This window comes from Notolepis coatsorum (assembly GCF_963971535.1).
Source record: "Notolepis coatsorum genome assembly, chromosome: 15".
Classification (NCBI taxonomy): domain Eukaryota; kingdom Metazoa; phylum Chordata; class Actinopteri; order Aulopiformes; family Paralepididae; genus Notolepis; species Notolepis coatsorum.
In genome coordinates, this window is record NC_140179.1 from 48723734 (window position 1) to 48741950 (window position 18217).

At 42.0% G+C, this 18217-nt stretch overlaps 1 protein-coding gene across 1 annotated transcript in view; it reads right to left on the bottom strand.

The window, feature by feature from the left end:
- slc13a4 (solute carrier family 13 member 4) overlaps positions 1-18217 on the bottom strand; it is a gene marked incomplete at both ends in the record, with an annotated part of 85135 nt that overhangs the window by 18862 nt on the left and 48056 nt on the right. The window contains 4 exons of the mRNA XM_084330262.1: positions 1171-1272; positions 5988-6107; positions 15021-15214; positions 16754-16840. Of these exons, the coding sequence (XP_084186388.1) occupies positions 1171-1272; positions 5988-6107; positions 15021-15214; positions 16754-16840 (503 nt within the window). The remainder of the gene's footprint in view (positions 1-1170; positions 1273-5987; positions 6108-15020; positions 15215-16753; positions 16841-18217) is intronic.

Sequence of the window (18217 nt, forward strand, 5' to 3'; positions counted from 1 at the left end):
CAACAAATGTGCACACACACACACACACACACACAATGAACAACAACATGCTCATGTCACAACCTGAGGGTGATTAAGATTAACACTTTCAGTGCCGGGCCGTGTTTTCCTATTTACCCCGTTGAGTGCCACCATCCACGGCCAATGTTAACGTTAATATCGCCTAATCTATGTTTTAAATTATGGCTATGTGTCTAATCTGCCCGTCGTTTATCAAAGACTCATTTTCCAGTCAACATTGGCAAGGCAGATTGTATTTTTATCGCTTCATTTCCGTTTGATAGCATTTTGAAAATCACCCGTTTTCCGGGGAAAAACAACCCATGCCTATGATAATCGCCTTTTACTGGAATATTCCAGAACGTTGTCATTTGTCGGCCTATTTATGAATCGTTTTCAAATAAATGCTAGATGATCGATAGTATATGTGTGCGCACGCACGCTCGTGCCGTGCGCTGATAATCGCTGTTGTTATTTCCTCATGGCTTTTACAGTCAAAACAGCCATATCACATATCACATAAACGCTTATATCTCTGTGAAAACGAGTCTGATTATCCTAACACTGATAACATAGATTCCTTACCTGAGGTCAGATGGTATCCAAATGGTTTATTCCAATTTCCGATTGCCATTCTAAAAAATCGATAAATGTATTGATCAACTGTGTATACAGTAGAACACATGATCCTCGCGGCTCAGAGGCTCCAGAATGAATTCTGGTAGACCCCGGCTGCATCAGTGAGAAGTAAAATGTGGAGTCAGAAATCCGTTCTCCCATTCACTTTCATTGAGTCCATTCCAAAAGGGTGATTTACCATCTGGGAGACTATAGGGGGCGCTTTTTTCACATCTGAGCGCCGGCGGTCCCTGGATCTCCAACGGTAGGCTCGCGTGATGCAATATGATTTCAGATCGCTAATAAAAAAATTCAAAAATAAACACCCGAGAATACTCGCGACGTGGCATTCAACGGTCGGGTCGTAAACCCGAGAAAAGCCGTGAGTGGCGCTCAAAGTGTTAACCACATTATACATGTACACACACACGCACACACACATGCACACGCGCGCATACACACACTTGCACGCATCCACACACACTGACACACAACCAAACTGACACACACACAACCACACAGAGACACACACAACCACACAGAGACACACACCTGATGGGTCCTAGTTTAATGTACTCCTCGTGGATCCTCTGCTCAGACAGCATCTCTCTCTTGGTCTTACGTTTCTTACTCAGCGAACACGTCTCTATGAAGCTGAAGCACAAGAACATCAACAGAACTCAGTGAATCCTGGAATACAGACGTCAAAAACCAGAAATATCTACACAGTGTCACTATTACCAATACATCAGACCAGCAACACCACGTTGTCTGCTCTGAATTCTGATCGCCGCGACTATTTGGGGGGAAATAACCCAATAATAAACAATGATTAGATTTGTTCTATAAACTACAATTTTAGGACCTAATATATCACGCTGAAGACCAAATAGTCATTACCTCTTAGTTTCAGGTCACTTGGAGATTCATAAGTTAATATTAAAGGTCCAGGTAGGGAAATGAGGAGATATCCTGCAGCTGAATGGGGAAATATTAATGCATTTGACTTTTCACAATGGTGTGAAGCTCAATGGTGGCCAGTGTTGGGAAGTAATTGCTTGACTTTAACATGATGCACTAACAAAACAAACGTTTCAAACTATGTAAGCATTCTGTCGACGCCGTTTTTATACAGGCCAAATACAATGGAGGTCAATAGGAATGATGTCTGTGTTTCCCCCAAAAGTAGGCACGGCTGTGAACAAAGACAAAGTACTAGGATGTGCCAGTCTGATGTATCAGTAATACAGTACACTGTAAAGAATGATAAATTGTCAAAAACAAATCGCTTCGTGTTGCTGAATCAACTAAATACGAGTTACGTAACTTGATATTTAATACTTCCTCTCTCCCTTTTAGTTGATTCAACAACAACAACGACGACAACAAAAGCCAAAAAGGTTCTTTGAAAATATAAGCAGAGACAAAGTTTTTTTGTACAGTGTCCAAGGCGAGCATGTGTCTCTCTACAAACACACCGCAAAAACAGCATCATCATAATGACCTACTCTGTTGAAAATAGCACTCTGGGAGAGACGGTGGCACAATCGCAACATGACGGCACCTCAAAGTGACAACATGGGTTAGAGGGAGGATGATAACCTGTAATTAGTATTACTGAAGGAGAGACTTAGGTGGTGTGTGTGTGTGACCCAAGAGACATTCTGCCTCTAACCTCTTCACCCACCTGGACATTGAGCAGTTACATGCTACTCTCCTGTATATGCTATATCTATATCTGTATATATCCCATACCTACTCTTACTAGTTATACCGCTGGCCAGTATGACTTAGTACTAGGGGTGTAACGGTACTCAGAAGCCACAGTTCGGTACGTACCTCAGTATTGGGGTCACAGTGTGGTACAACAGGATTTTTTTTTAAATAATTATTATTACCATATGTATTTATAATAATAATAATAATTATGATTATTAAATATAATAATTTTCTATTAAGTTATACTTAGTTCCCCATAGGCTTGCCATGGTAGTCAGTGATACTGGTGTCATTCTGTGTTCAGGCATCCACTGAGTAAATTAATTTCCTACTGCCCCCAACTTATGCTTGTTAAGTTTCAGTTTCACTTGTAGAGTAGATTTAACTTCACGAGAAGCCGAGACTGAAGACTAGAGAAGAGATGACATGTTACACAACAATGGCAGATGATTTATCAATATTTTGGATTTAAACACCGTAGCAGCTCAACTGGAGAGGAGCTCAGATGATCAGTCCGTAAAAGTATGTAGTGCTTCTTTTTTATTTTTTTTATCAGCTGTGAGATAGTTGGCGTGTGTGTTGGCGTGTGTGTGTGTGTCTTTCCATTGGTTAACATTATTGGGCGAACAAGAAAATTAAAGAAAACTGTAAAATTGTAAGGACCCTGCTGTGTTACAAACATATGATTCATTCATGGTTTTGTTTTAGGGACACCTGTACTAAACGGGAGGGGAGGAGGGGAGCCCAGTGCAGAGTGTCAGTGCACGTTGTTAATTTGTTCTGTCCGCTTGTCATCATGCCTTTACAAGCTTCAGCGTTTTATTCATCATCTAAATTTGGCAACACAAGCTTAATATTCAACGTTAAAGATCAATGTAAGCCAGTGTAAAGTAAAGTAAAGATATTGAGCATAGATTTGTAAAATGTGCAACCCTAGTTTCACCTAGTGGTATGAGACGTATTCGTTGTATAGCTCAAGTTCAAGTTTCAAGTTTCTTTATTAGTTGTCATACAGAAATACAGAATACTTTTGCATGAAATGCTTCTTTCTGTTTTGCTCCTGAGAGTGTGCTAGATAAAATAACAAGATAGTATAAAATAAGTATAATATAAGTATAAAATAGAAAGTAAAGTACGTAAACAAGTGTAAACAAAACAAACATTTTCAATATACATATATACAGTATATGTATAGTCTATACAATGCAGATACAGTACAGTGTAGAAATGGTAAGGTATAGCTTAGCTTGTGGTGCCACCTTGTGGTGGTGAGGTGCAATGAGGTATAATATATAAAAATAGGGAAACAATGTCCAGGCACGCACTCCAGGTTTTTCCAAATTTATTGGCAGCCTATTGTTCACACCGAAACGTCATGATTACAGGCTGCCAATAAATTTGGAAAAACCTGGAGTGCGTGCCTGGACATTGTTTCCCTATTTTTATGTATGATATTAGAGGTTACAGCACCCAGTGTCAAGTCTAGTGAGGTGAGCGCGTTCTACAACTTTTTTCAGGTGCAATGAGGTGCAATGAGGTGCATGAGATTGATGTGCAAATCTCCTTAGCAATAAATATAAAGTGTGTTAGTGTCTAAAGTGGGTAAAGTGGGTGCTACAGTGTGTACAGCTGGATGTACCGAACCGTGACGTCGCGGGACGAATACACATACTGTTACACCCCTACTTACTATCATAGTGTTTTTATACCCGTATCACTGTACATAATAATACTGTAACACTGTACATACATCGTACACACACACACACACACACACACACACACATGGTCGTCACTTGTTGGCCAAGTGTTTAAACATAACCTAACCTAAATCAACCTAATTTAACCATAACCTAACACTAACCTTAATCTAACCTAACCTAACCCAAGCTAACCTAACCTAAACCTAACCTAACCCTAACCTAACACTAACCTTAATCTAACCTAACCTAACCCAAGCTAACCTAACTTTATCCTTAATCTAAAATAATCTAACCCAACCTAACCTAACCTTAATCTAACCCTAAACTAAATCAACCTAACCTAACCCTAAACTAAATCAACCTAACTTTAACCTAACCTAACCTAAATCAACCTAACCTAAATCAACTTAACCTAACCCTAACCTAACCCAACTTAACCTAACCTAACACTAACCATAATCTAACCTAACCCAAGCTAACCTAACCTACCCCAACCTTATCCTTAATCTAAAATAATCTAACCCAACCTAACCTCTTCAAGCCTCCCCAGAGAACAGTCGCATTTCTTTCCCTCTCCCAGGACCTTCAAGGTCACCCCCACTGCTGCCTTCTTGCCTCCCTGAAGCTGTCTGGCTGCCGTGTGGATTCTCATCTTTCGCCGCTCACTGCCTCCCTGAAGCCGTCTTGATGTGTCGACTCTACCTTCTTCAACGGAATCAACTCAACTCTCTACTCAACTACGATATGGATCTAGTAAGCTGGTCATTTGCAGCGATAGACCGCATATTTTCTTCGAGGAAGCAGAATGCGGCTGATCCGCTATGTCCGCTCGGAAGTTTCCAATCGGGGTTTGCTATTGATACCTACGGGAAGTGGAATCCAATTAGCCTTTTTCCACTTGAAATTGAAGAGATGGAGGATGTATATATCCTCACATGCATGATGATCGGAATGGGAGCGATCATTATCTGGATCTGGTTCTGCTTTAACTTAATTCGGAGAGACGTAAATCCTTTGGCGTTGGCTATAGCCAGGATCGAAGTCAACCAGATGGAACTTTATAAGAGACTTGCTGTCTACCACTCTGACGAACAATCGAGATCAAAGGCCATGCTGGGGATCACGCAGGAAATTAAGGACGTGATCAATCATGTTTAAACCAAATTGGGGCATTCTTGGAATCATTTTGGCCACTGCTGCCTGATGCCCCCCCCCCTCCGTCTGCTGCAGAGTGGAGTCAAGGTCAAGTCGGGAGTCGAGGATGGTACACAGCGTACTGGGGATGATGGAGCCTCCCAAGGCCAGGCTTTGTCTGAAGGAGATAAGAGTGGCAGTGGCCCCCCCCACCCCCAATCCCACACCCAATTAATTCCCCCTCCCACGTGTACGCAGTACGAGTGCTGGAGGGGTGCCAAAGTGACTGTCTCATCGCCAAGTCCCACCCCCAATGACGGCATTGAAGTCAATCCCACATCCCCGGCCCTTCCGGTTCTGCAACGGTGGATCTGGACAATCTTTCCTTCCTCCCTCCCGCCCCTCACCCCCCTTCCCTCAGGGTGCTCCGCGCTAAACACGGCAGCGGGAATGCACATACTTTATGTCTCAAGGCTAGTTAAACATGTCTCAACAAATGCGCATGTTTGTATTAATTAATGATTGTGTGCCATTATTACTATCAAATGTAATGATTGTGAAATATTACTGTAATGAGTTGTGTGTGTATGAATCAAGCATCCTTGACTCCAGGGACAACGATGGAAATAAGTCTCTGCTTTTCGTTTCTATCCCTGACAAAGTAAATACTCATGTGATCTATATGTTTGTTGTCTAAATAAATACCTACCTACCTACCTACCTACCTACCTACCTACCTAACCTAACCTTAATCTAACCTAATATAACCTAACCCAACCCAACGTAACCTAACCCAACCTTTTCTTGACTCACTTGCAGCCCAGGAAGAGGATGTGTAGCCACACCCAGGTGAGAACCAGCATGATGATGGCGATGGGAAAAGCAAAGATGAACCACGTACCGAAGTTTATCACCTTAGCATCTGGGTAGCGCCTAGAGAGAGAGGGAGAGAGAGGGGGGGAAGAGAGAGAGAGAGAGAGAGAGAGAGAGAGAGAGAGAGAGAGAGAGAGAGAGAGAGAGAGAGAGAGAGAGAGAGAGAGAGAGAGAGAGAGAGAGAGGGGGAGAGAGAGAGGGAGAGAGAGAGAGGGAGAGAGAAAGACAAGGCTTGGTTAAATGCACAGAAGGCTCTAAATTGTGTTATTATTGACCATAGTCGCACAGCCGCCATTTTGGTCTTATGCCATGCTCAGGTTGGGATTCCTTTCCACCCTGTTCCCACCTTGGGGTTTTAAGTGTATGACATTAACAGTGCCAGCCACGAGAAACCTCGTTAGTTCATGCCATGCGTTGAGTGCCAACCGACGAGAAATCTAGTTTTTAATCGTTCTTTTTATTTATTATCGATTTCCATTCATTTTTCATCAATCTAGCCTCACGTTACCAGTGGGGATCTGTCTGAGCTCGAACAGGGAAAATACCGCCCCCTATCGTCTCTCCGGATGGTATTGCACCCCATTGGATTGGACTGAATGAAATGGATGGGAAAAAAAGAGTCTGGAATCCACATTTTACTTGTCAGGCATGTAACCGGAGATGATCCCAGTCATTGCCCACCCTCAGAACAGCTTGGATTATGTATTTCCAGTACCCAGCATTGGATCAATAAACGCGATCGATATTTGGAATGGCGATCAGGAATTGGAATCATCTTTTTGGAGAACATCTGATCTGAGGTAAGGAATCTATTTTACCAGTCTTGGGATAATCAGAGCTCTTTTCACCTATATCAGCGTGTTCCATATGTGTGTGTGTGGCTGTGAGTGTGTGTGTGCTGATCAGGAAATAAGATAATCGATTTTTCAGCTCGCTTCTCTAGCGTGCATAAGTACACATATACTATCGATAATCTAGCATTTATTTGAAAACGATTCATAAATAGGCAGAAAAAAGACAACGTGTTTTGTGTATTCCACTAAAGAGCTATTATCACGGAATCTTTTTTTCTTTTTTTGGACGTTTAAAAAAACGAGCGTTTTTCAAAATGGTATAAAACGGAAATTAACCGATTAAAAAACAATCCGTTTCGACAATGTTGACTGCAAACAAGTCATTGATAAGCGACGGGCATATTAGACACATAGCCATAATTTAAGATATAGTTTATGCGTTCGCAAATATGATCGCCCTCCATTGACTACAACGTTGGCACTCAAGCGCTATTTTTGGCTTCCCCTGCTGGCACGGAAAGTGTTAACTGTGGCCCAGATATGTGCTAGCAAGCTGGGTCTCTGTTGTGGATAGGGTTAGGGTCAAGATGGGTCTCCGTTGTGGCTAGGGTTAGGGTCAAGCTTAAGGGTCAAGTGTTTACCTTCCTTCTGCGCTTGTTTTCTCCACTCTCTCAGCATCCCCTCCTTCCCTGGGCCTCACAAGGGTCTGTTGTTCCTCTCTTTCCTCCCTCTTCCCTTCCCACCTGTCTGCCTCACTTGTCTTTCCTTCTCCAATCTCTTCCCATGCCTTATGTTCAAACTACACCAAACTAACATGTTAATCAGTAGAGCATGTTAATCTAACACAGTCAGGTGTGCGTTGCCTTGGGAACTGGAGGGTACAGGTGACAGCAGGGAGCAGGACGGACGGTTTGATTGTTGGTTTTAATCTCTCCCCTTTCTTCTCCTCTCCCCTTTCTTCTCCTCTCCCCTCTCCCTCATCCCCACCCTTGGTCTCCCTTTCCACAATTACTCTCTGAATCTCTCCTCCTTGATTCCCCTCTTCTCTTCTCTTCTCTCCTCTCCACCATCCATCTCCCTCCACCTCTCCCCTGCCTCTCCTTCTCCTCCCTCCATCCCTCCACCTCTCCCCTGCCTCTCCTTCTCCTCCCTCCCTCCCTCCCTCCCTCCCTCCCTCCCTCCCTCCCTCCCTCCCTCCCTCCCTCCCTCCCTCCCTCTCCCCTCCAACCCTCTCCATCAACCTTCCGCCCTACTCCCCTATCAAGGGGCAACCTTCCCCGCTTTCCCCTCCTCACCACTGTGTCATCATCCTTCCTATCCTTCCTGCTTCACCTCAGAGTCAACAAGCTCCCAGCTCACCCCCTCAGGGGTCAGAGGTCAATGTGTGCAGTCAGACCTTGTCCGTGTGGAACACACAGTGCTGTGCTTACACACTCATACACACACGCAACCACACACACACACACACATGTATGCATCCACACATGTACACACACAAATGTATGCATGCATGCTTACACACACACACACACACACACACACACACACACACACACACACACACACACACACACACACACACACACACACACACACACACACACACACACACACATACACACACACACACACACACAAACACACACACATACACACAAATGTATGCTTACACACACACACACACACACACACACACACACACACACACACACACACACACACACATACACACAGAAATGTATGCATGCATATGCACACACACGTACACACACATATATATGCGTACACTTATTGTACTTATGTTATGCCTATTCTTATGTCTACACGTTCTACGTTGCACTACTTTTATTGTCTTTTATACCTATTCTTATGTCTGCATTTTATACATTGTTTTTATTCTGTCAACTGTATGCTGATTTTATGCCTATGTTCATTGTGTGCTACTTGCTGTGGGGCATGTTGGGCTGCGATCCATGTGTGAAGGGTGCTATACAGATAAGAGTTATTATTTATTATTATTATATTATAAAAAATGTATGCATTGAAATGTCTGTAATTCTCAACGACATTGAAAATGAGGGTGACCTCAATTGTCCTTTTCGAGAATAAATAAAGGTTTGAATGAATATACACACACACACACACACACAAATGTATGCATGCACACGCATGCGCGCACACACGCGCACACACACACACACACACACACACACACACACACACACACACACACACACACACACACACACGCGCACACACACACACACACACACACACACACACACACACACACACACACACACACACACACACACACACACACACACACACACACACACACACACACACATACACAGTAGACTTCACCATTAGTTCCAATCCTCTGACCTGCCCTGCTTTAGCGTCCAGGAGGGGCTGACCCAGTAGGCTGACCCAGTAGGCTGACCCAGACATAATAAGCTCAACCAGGTCTAGTTGTGTTTTCTAATGGACAAACTAAGAACATAAAGTTAGGTCACTGTGTGAGGCCACATGGCTGCTAGTTCAAAGGAGTGCACAGGAAATCTGGCCACGGGACATGAAGAACACTGGCGAATTTACCACTGGGGCACCAGGGGCACGTGCCCCCCCTGAAATCTCAGGTGCCCCTGAGGTGCCACTCCAGTTTAAATTTTATTTTATTTATTACAATTTTTTAGTAATAATTTTTATTATAGTAAAAGTCAGATGTTTTCCTTTATTAAACTAAATTAAACAAAAAGTCTTAAAAGAAGTGTATGTTTGATCGCTGATTGGTGTGTGTTTGAATTTGTTATTACGTAATTGGTCACGTTGAGTTGATGGGTAGTCAGAGCGTGACTGCGTGAGTGAGCGCGAAAAGTACAATTTATAGAGGGTCCGTCTGTCACCGCCAGGGACGGTCAAATAAAACACAAGGAGACGGACATAAAATATTGACATACAAAAATGGTGGGGCAGGGGCACTTCTTCACGGCTTCCTCCAATGCTTCCTCCTCGTCCTCCAACATCTAACGTTGGAGAAACCAGCACCTCTGAAGAGCTTTCGGTAAGGCGCCATGAAGTCTGCCAAGAAGCGCCCGGTGCAGGTGCATCTGTTAATGCAGCAGAAGCTAACATGGCAGGTTAGCCATCATGATCCACACCGTTAAATGATCTCGGGACTGAGCAACCCAAACAAATGGTTTTACAACCATACCCTGCCAGCATTTTTAGCAGTAGGAAACGGTCATTTGTAGCTATACTTGGTTCCATAACAGAGACTGGCTCGAGTACAGTGACAATGCTGATGTAGCTTTTTGTTTCTGCTGCCGGAATTTCTATGCTAGCAGACAGTAGCAGTATAGCACCAAACGGAGACTGGATGGTTTTAAAGTTGCAAAAGAGTTTTTCAAGACACGAAAATGTACAACTGAGTGGAAGGACGCAGCCCAAGAAGATCAGTGCCACTCGCCGCCTCCAACTCTTCTAATGGTAAGTCATAATGTTTATGGCCCTTATTATTATTATTAACCCTTTACCGGTCACTTCTTGAAATACCTGGAAATTCACAATTTCAACTCTAGAATGTTATTTTGGTGCTATTTCAAAAGTGATCTACAATAATTTTTTTTTTTTTTTTAAAGATTTCCCCCTGTAAATTAAGGTTAACCGAAGTGTCTGTGAACAGGCCCTCGACCGGTACCCTAAAGATGTGGGGGCTATGGGGCATATTTTTCCTTAGGGGGCATATCTATGAAACTTGGCAGGCTGATTCATAACATAAAATAAATAATAAAATGTATTGGGAGTTTTCTTGAATTTGCCTTGCCATGGCAACAGTAGCCGATAAAGGCCCAAAGAAGAATAGCGGACAAAACTATATAACTACATGGTACTACATGGTACTACAGGGTACTACATTATACTACATGGTACTACATGATACTGCATGGTACTACAGGGTACTACAGGGTACTACATGATACTACATGGTACTACAGGGTACTACAGGGTACTATATGATACTACATGGTACTACAGGGTACTACAGGGTACTACAGGGTACTACACAGGGACATACAGGGTACTACAGGGTACTACAGGGTACATGGTACTACATGGCACTACATGGCAATACAGGGTACTACATGGCAATACATGGTACTACAGGGTACATGGCAATACAGGGTACTACATGGTACTACAGGGTACTACATGACACTACATGGTAGTAGTAATACCCTAAGTGTGACTGACTAGATGCATCGGGCATATGTCTAAAAATGGACACTATGTCAACAAATCCTGATTTCACAAATCCTATGCAAAAATCACCTATCCCATCCTTTACAATGATTGTTCAACTGCAAAAATGAGTAAATGTTATCAATTCACCATGACTTGTTGAGGAAATAATGGATTTTGAAGAGTAGAAGCAGGTGCAAAAATTTGCATTTGTTTTTGCTGTGGTGAAAAGAAGGAAGTTGCAGATCCCCAGGGTCTATCCTGATTGGTCAGATGGGATGGTGACAATATTTGTGTCATAGCCTGACCTGTGCTGATTGGCTGGAAGAAGTTTTTTTCATAGATTAAGATAAGATAAGATATTCCTTTATTGATCCCCTTGGGGAAATTCAGGCATCATAGCAGCATGGGGGGAAGGGGGGGTACAGGTAGTAAAAAACAACACAGGCAGTGTAAACAATTAGGTCAATTTGGTCAATATAATTTACTATCTAACTAGCTGAAGAAAATATTCACATTATTCACAGTGTCACATAAGGTGCAGTATGCATAAGGTAGTGTTATAATTTACTATCTACTGAGTATACATTATTCACAGTATCACAGTATCCACTGAAATATACATTATTCACAGTATCACAGTATCACAGTATCCACATAAGGTGCAGTAAGCCTAAGGTAGTGTAGGTTGTCCTCCTTGGGTTCCTATAAGTCCCAGGTCAATATCTGGTAGCAGTCGCTGCCCCCTGTTGTGGAGCCTGGAGGCTGCTAGTCGCTGCCCACTGTTGTGGAGCCTGATGGCCGCTGGTATGAAGGACTGTCCGAGGCGGTTAGTTGAGTGTCGGGGGGGAATGAGTCTGTTGCATAAAGATCCCCCCTCTCCCACCTGGCTAAATATATTGTATGGGGAAGTGGCCAAAAATGGTTACTTGGCCGGTAAAGGGTTAAGAATACTTTGACTTGTTAAGCCCAGCCTCTGGCTATAATTTATTATTAAGAATACTTTGACTTGTTAAGGCCAGCCTCGGGCTATAATTTATTATTAAGAATACTTTGACTTGTTAAGCCCAGCCTCGGGCTATTATTATTAAGAATACTTTGACTTGTTAAGCCCAGCCTCGTATATTTATTATATGGCTATCATATATTTATTGATGGCAATGGTGATAGTTGTACTGTACCTACTTAAATTTGCGTAGGCTTGTCACTTGTGGTTTCGTTTCGCCGATGCTCTGACACGGTGCTACTCAGTGTGTGTGTGCGCGAGTGTGTTTGTGTGAGAGAGAGAGACTGTGTTATCTCTCATGTCATGGGGCAACTTGATAATTGAGTGAGAAAACACTTGTTTAAAATACTTTTTGTTTGATTTGTAACCAGTTGGTGGCAGTACAATATTTGAAATGATACATGTACCTTTCACTCACATGCAAATACTTGAATGAATATGAATTAATAATTTCATGCCATGGCCGATGGGGCAACTTGATAGTGATACAATGAATTGAGTTTATTATTAATTAAATGTATTGAGTGATAAAACACTTTAAAATACGTGTACAGCACTACAATGGCTAACATGTTTTAGGTTGGTTAGACAGCCCTTGGGTTGTTGTTGTAATTAGGAATCTCTTTTGTAATGTCTATCAATATAATTATAATTTTTATTTCTGTTTTAATTTTATTTATTCTATTGTATCTCTATTGTCTTGTCATTATTGCAATACGTTTCTGTCCTGTGATGTCTTATGTATTATTATTATTGTGTTGTTGTGTCTTTCATGTGAAAAAAAGAGACTTGTACAGCAGTGGTGCCAATAAAATATAGTACTGAATACCCAGAGTGAGGAGATGAGCCATGAAGTTTATTTATGTCTTTAAATGCTGTGTAGTGTGGATGCCTAATGTACATGAGTAGGGCAAGTAACCTACATGCCAATGATGCCATTACTGCTTATTATTTATTGAGTCATAGCTACTTTATTATCTTGAAATAATATAAACACTCACCAGTTACTATCACATTGTTTATCTCTATCATTGTTTGCTTATAGCTAAATTCTGAAAAGGGAACACAATTGAAAAGAAAACTTTTTTACTGGCCAAAATATGATTGATTGAATATGATTATAAAAAATGTGGGAGTGTGTGTGTGTGTGTGTGTGTGTGTGTGTGTGTGTGTGTGTGTGTGTGTGTGTGTGTGTGTGTGTGTGTGTGTGTGTGTGTGTGTGTTGTGTGTATGTGTGTGTGTGTGTGTGTGTGTGTGTGTGTGTGTGTGTGTGTGTGTGTGTGTGTGTGTGTGTGTGTGTGTGTGTGTATGCATGTGTGTAAGTGTGTGTGTGAGTGAGCGAGCGAGTGTATGTGCGCGTGGGGGTCAATTTGAAGTCTTGACTTTAACTAGCAGAGACTTCTTATAGCCATGAACACAGTAAGTCTGCCTCACACACACACACACACACACACACACACACACACACACACACACACACACACACACACACACACACACACACACACACACACACACGCGCGCACGCACGCACACACACACACACACACACACACACACATTCATAATCATAACCTGACCTTTGACCAGCTGACATGTCTCAGTGCAGCGCTAGGAGGAAATCCGCTCGCTGAGGATTGCTGAGGCTGATTACCAGCCTGGCTGTTAAAGATCAGTTAATTGGCGACAGTGTAACAACAAGCTGTTAAACAGCCTCAGCAGTCATCAGCGAGCGGATATCCTCCTGGCGCCGCGCTGAGCAATGTCGCAGCTAGCGGGTCAAAGGTCAGGTCAGGAATCTCCTCCTCAAGTGAGCTGTGGTGTTCCACAAGGAAGCATACTAGGACCGTTACTGTTCCTAATTTATGCAAATGACATGTCGTCAGCTTGTGACTGCAACTTGTTCCTGTTCGCGGACGACTCAGCCCTGCTGGTCTCTGACAGGGACAAGTTGCAGGTTGAAAAAGCCCTCAGCTCTGAACTCGGCAGAATCTGCACCTGGCTCGCTGATAACAAAACTATCATTACACCTGGGTAAAACAGAGTCCATTCTCTTTGGATCAAATAACAAACTCAGCAAGACCGACCACTTCTCAGTTACAGTGGGTGACAATATTGTCACAAGGAAAGATGAAATTACCTACCTGGGTTCCATCCTAGAGGCAAATCTTTCCTGTGACAAAATGGCAACCAATGTAATCAAAAAAATCAACCAACGAACAAGATTCTTGTACCGGATCTCCTCTCTGGTAAACAAGAATACCCTGAAGACTAACAGGAGCACTCATTCAAGGGTACTACGACTATGCTTGCACCTCATGGTACCAAAGCACCTCAAAGGCCCTAAAAACAAGACTACAAACATCACAAAACAAACTGGTCAGACTACTGCTTGACCTGACTCCTAGAACCCACCTCACCCCTGCCCATTTTGACAACCTAGGATGGCTTAGAGTAGACGACAGAGTACAGCAACTTGCAATGGGCCTGGTCTACAAGATACACTACATGTACATGTCAAAATACTTCCCAAAGGTCAGTGAATACCACGACCACAACACCAGAGGGAGTTCCACAAATCATGTTCAACCCAGATTCGCCTCAAACAAGGGACCAAACACGTTTTGCAATTATGCCACAACAATGTGGAACGCCCTACCCACAGCCGTAAAAGAATATAAATCCCGATCCTCCTTCAAAACCGCTCTCAAAGAGCACCTGCCCCGGACTGTATGAGTGCCTCTCCGTTATCTACCTTCCTGCCGAGATACTTGACCCCTTCCTTTTCTTCATTAAATATACCCATATTGGGTTTTACAAGATCTGTCTCTGTCTGCATATTGGGTTCAGTACTAAACCGTGACAGTACGTGTGTGTGCATGCGTGTTCATACTGTATGCATATGCGTGTGTGTGTGTCTGTACTTACGTGTTGAACTGCTCAGCGAAGATGAGGTTGGTTGAGGTACCAGTGATGGTGATGAGGCCTCCTATAGTAGCAGCGTATGTGATACTGAGAGAGAGACATTTACAAATCATATGGTCTCTCTTTGTTGGGTACAGAGAGTTCCTCGTCTTCATTGTCTTCACCACCGGGCGAATTAACGTCCCACCAGAGGGAGACTGGGAGGGAGGGAGAGAGAGAGAGAGAGAGAGAGAGAGAGAGAGAGAGAGAGAGAGAGAGAGAGAGAGAGAGAGAGAGAGAGAGAGAGAGGGAGAGAAGAGGAAAAAGAGAGAGAAGGAGAGAATAAAGAGAGTATAATAGGGGAAAAGAGTGTGAGAGAGAAAGAGAGAGAGCAAAAGAGAGAGGGTGAAAGAAAAATTGTGTGAGAGAGAAATATTTTTTAACATCCCTGCACATTTGAGTACCTCATCAACCTTTATTTATACTCGAAAAGACAATTGAGGTCCCCCCCATTTTCAATGTCGTCGAGACCTCAGATGAAGAGCAATGCAACTCTTTCTTCATAATGAACGGGTCGAAAATAGTTCCTAGATTAAACTGCTCACAACAAGTTAGATTCTGTGGATTATCTTGAGTGACGGGGTCATGATCTTTTGGGTGCTTTGAGCGCCATTCAGCTCAATTGTATTGGAGTGACAGCAGACATCTCTACGGCAGATATCTCCAAAACTAAGCAAATCACAGCAAAACTATCTGGATGGATACAGTAGATAGCACTCCGGGTAAGAGGGTGTTGTTTTCATTCATAGTGTTTTTTTCTTTCATAGTTAAAGACAGTAGAGGTTGAGTATTTTATTATCTAAAGATGGAAAGTCAGAGTGTTGTGTTCATTCAAAACATCTCTCACCTCAGCTTTGCATGCAGTCTTGCACAATTATTTCCACGGCTTTGATTTGTGAAATAAAATGTTTAATAATGATGAATTTGCAAGATAATCATAAATATTGGGTTTCAATTAATTATTCACCCACAAGATTTTGTAAGATTAGCAATTCTAGGATAAACTGGTCCTGGACTTAACACATTATTATTCACACATATTATGCACGCAACACACACAATTAAAACACATCTCTCACCTCTGCATCTCTTTCTATCACAGCTTTCACTTATCTTAAACCTAAACCCATTATGTCCACAGTTTTAATTTCAGAGTAGGTACGGTATGGTCAATTAGAAATAATTCACTTGATACACGCAACCGAATAATACTGTCTTGAGTCGAGTGAAAACGGACGACTGATGAGCTTTTAAAAGCGAAAGTAAATAATAATAACATGAGCGAAGGTTCCTCCTCCAATGGCCCACGAAAGCAGAACATAACAGAAAGGTTTTGGTCGAGAAGAAATGTAAAACAAATTCAGTCATCAATATGATGTTATCATGTTTAATAATCGTGATTTCAATATCAATCAAAATAAAAATTATGATTTTTGTCATAATCGAGCAGCCCTAATGTAAATGTATTGTTCTGACCTGTGATAGGTGTGTGTGTGTGTGTGTGTGTGTGTGTGTGTGTGTGTGTGTGTGTGTGTGTGTGTTTATTTGTCTAAGCTGTGGTATAACAGATTTCTTTAGTATGTGTGCTTGAAAAGTTGAGATACGCTGCGCAGTGAGACTGAGGTGTGTTTGATTTGTATCACAGGCCAGTGATACAAACTGTGAAAATGCCTTGAGTTTGACACATGTGTTCTAACCTGTGCTAGGTGACCATTGGTCAGTGTGGCAGACTCCTGCGTGGGGCTGATCTTCAGAGACACACCGTTAGGCTCCACTGTCTGAACCTGGTAGAGGGAGAGATAACAGCATGAGGAAATAATAGACTGCAATAATAAACAGTAAACCACACCTTCCTACGGTATGTACTGGAAAAGGATAGGAAAGTCTTTATTTGTCAAGTACATTTACAAACCCAGGAGCTTCTTGCTGTGAGGCATCTGTGTTGACCACTGTGTCATCGTGTCACCCCTACTGTACTAGAAGTTTACTCATTCTAGAACTGGCTACAGCTGTTGATACAGCCATGGAATAGGTTTTCATTGATTGTGGGAAAAGATGTTTAGTCAAAAAAAAAAATTGTGACTCACATATTAGAGGAGTGTTATTTAGATAAACTGTACAATGATCATCTTGGTCATGTTTTGATATGAGTAAATACAGCACCAAATCCAACAAGAAGTCAACTGTATTAGTTGGTTACCTAGCAACCACCACATATTCCACTGAAACAGTTTAGGACCGAACTAGTGTGGTGCCAATCTAACGTCCGTTCCTACCCTTGTCACAATGATGAATGAACAATATAAGTTAATATTTGCATTTCAACACATTAAAATCAATTTGCCATCGTATGTACAATCAGTTCATAAAATAACCATTTCCACTGCATTTCAGTCTGTCAAATATGATAGGATGTTAACTTACAGTAGCACTTAGCACTAACTCACTATGAAATGAAAATGGGGGACCCTGATGTAAACAAGACAAACGACTTTCTCTGGTCTGCATCCCCTTAACAATTGTGTGTATTGAGCCGTACTGTATTGTACCCATTCTGCAATCTGTTAAATAAAGTTTTCATTCATTCATTCATTCATTCATTCATTCATTCATTCATTCATTCATTCATCCATTCATTCATTCATTCATTCATTCATTCATTCATTCATGCATTCATTCATTCAGCATTGCAAGCCAAGATGGCCGCCGCTTGCTAGCTAACGGTTAGCTAGTTAGCAAATGTTAAAGACAGTTTGTTTGTATTTCTGATTACAGTGGAAACTGATTGTACATGTGACGACAGATTGACATTATCATTTTGAAATGCAAATATAAACCTTTTTGAGTCCGTTTATCACGTCAGTGTGTTGTTCAACCCAGAAGGAAAACTGATTTAGCAGGGAACGAGATTTACCCCACACTAGTAATTTGTCAACTGTTTGCCCATGTTGTTTCAAAAGCATAAATGGAATAAGTGATGTAACGCATAGAAAGTAGACCAAGTACAAGTATATGAGTATATGAATATAATACCATTACATCTCTAACAATGACTTTGGAAACAGGTTTTATTTTCATATGTGTGTTCCTCACTTTCTGACTGCAACAAATTGAATAGACAACCTGATGCTGTTATGTTAAGTTGAAGTAGTATAAATAAT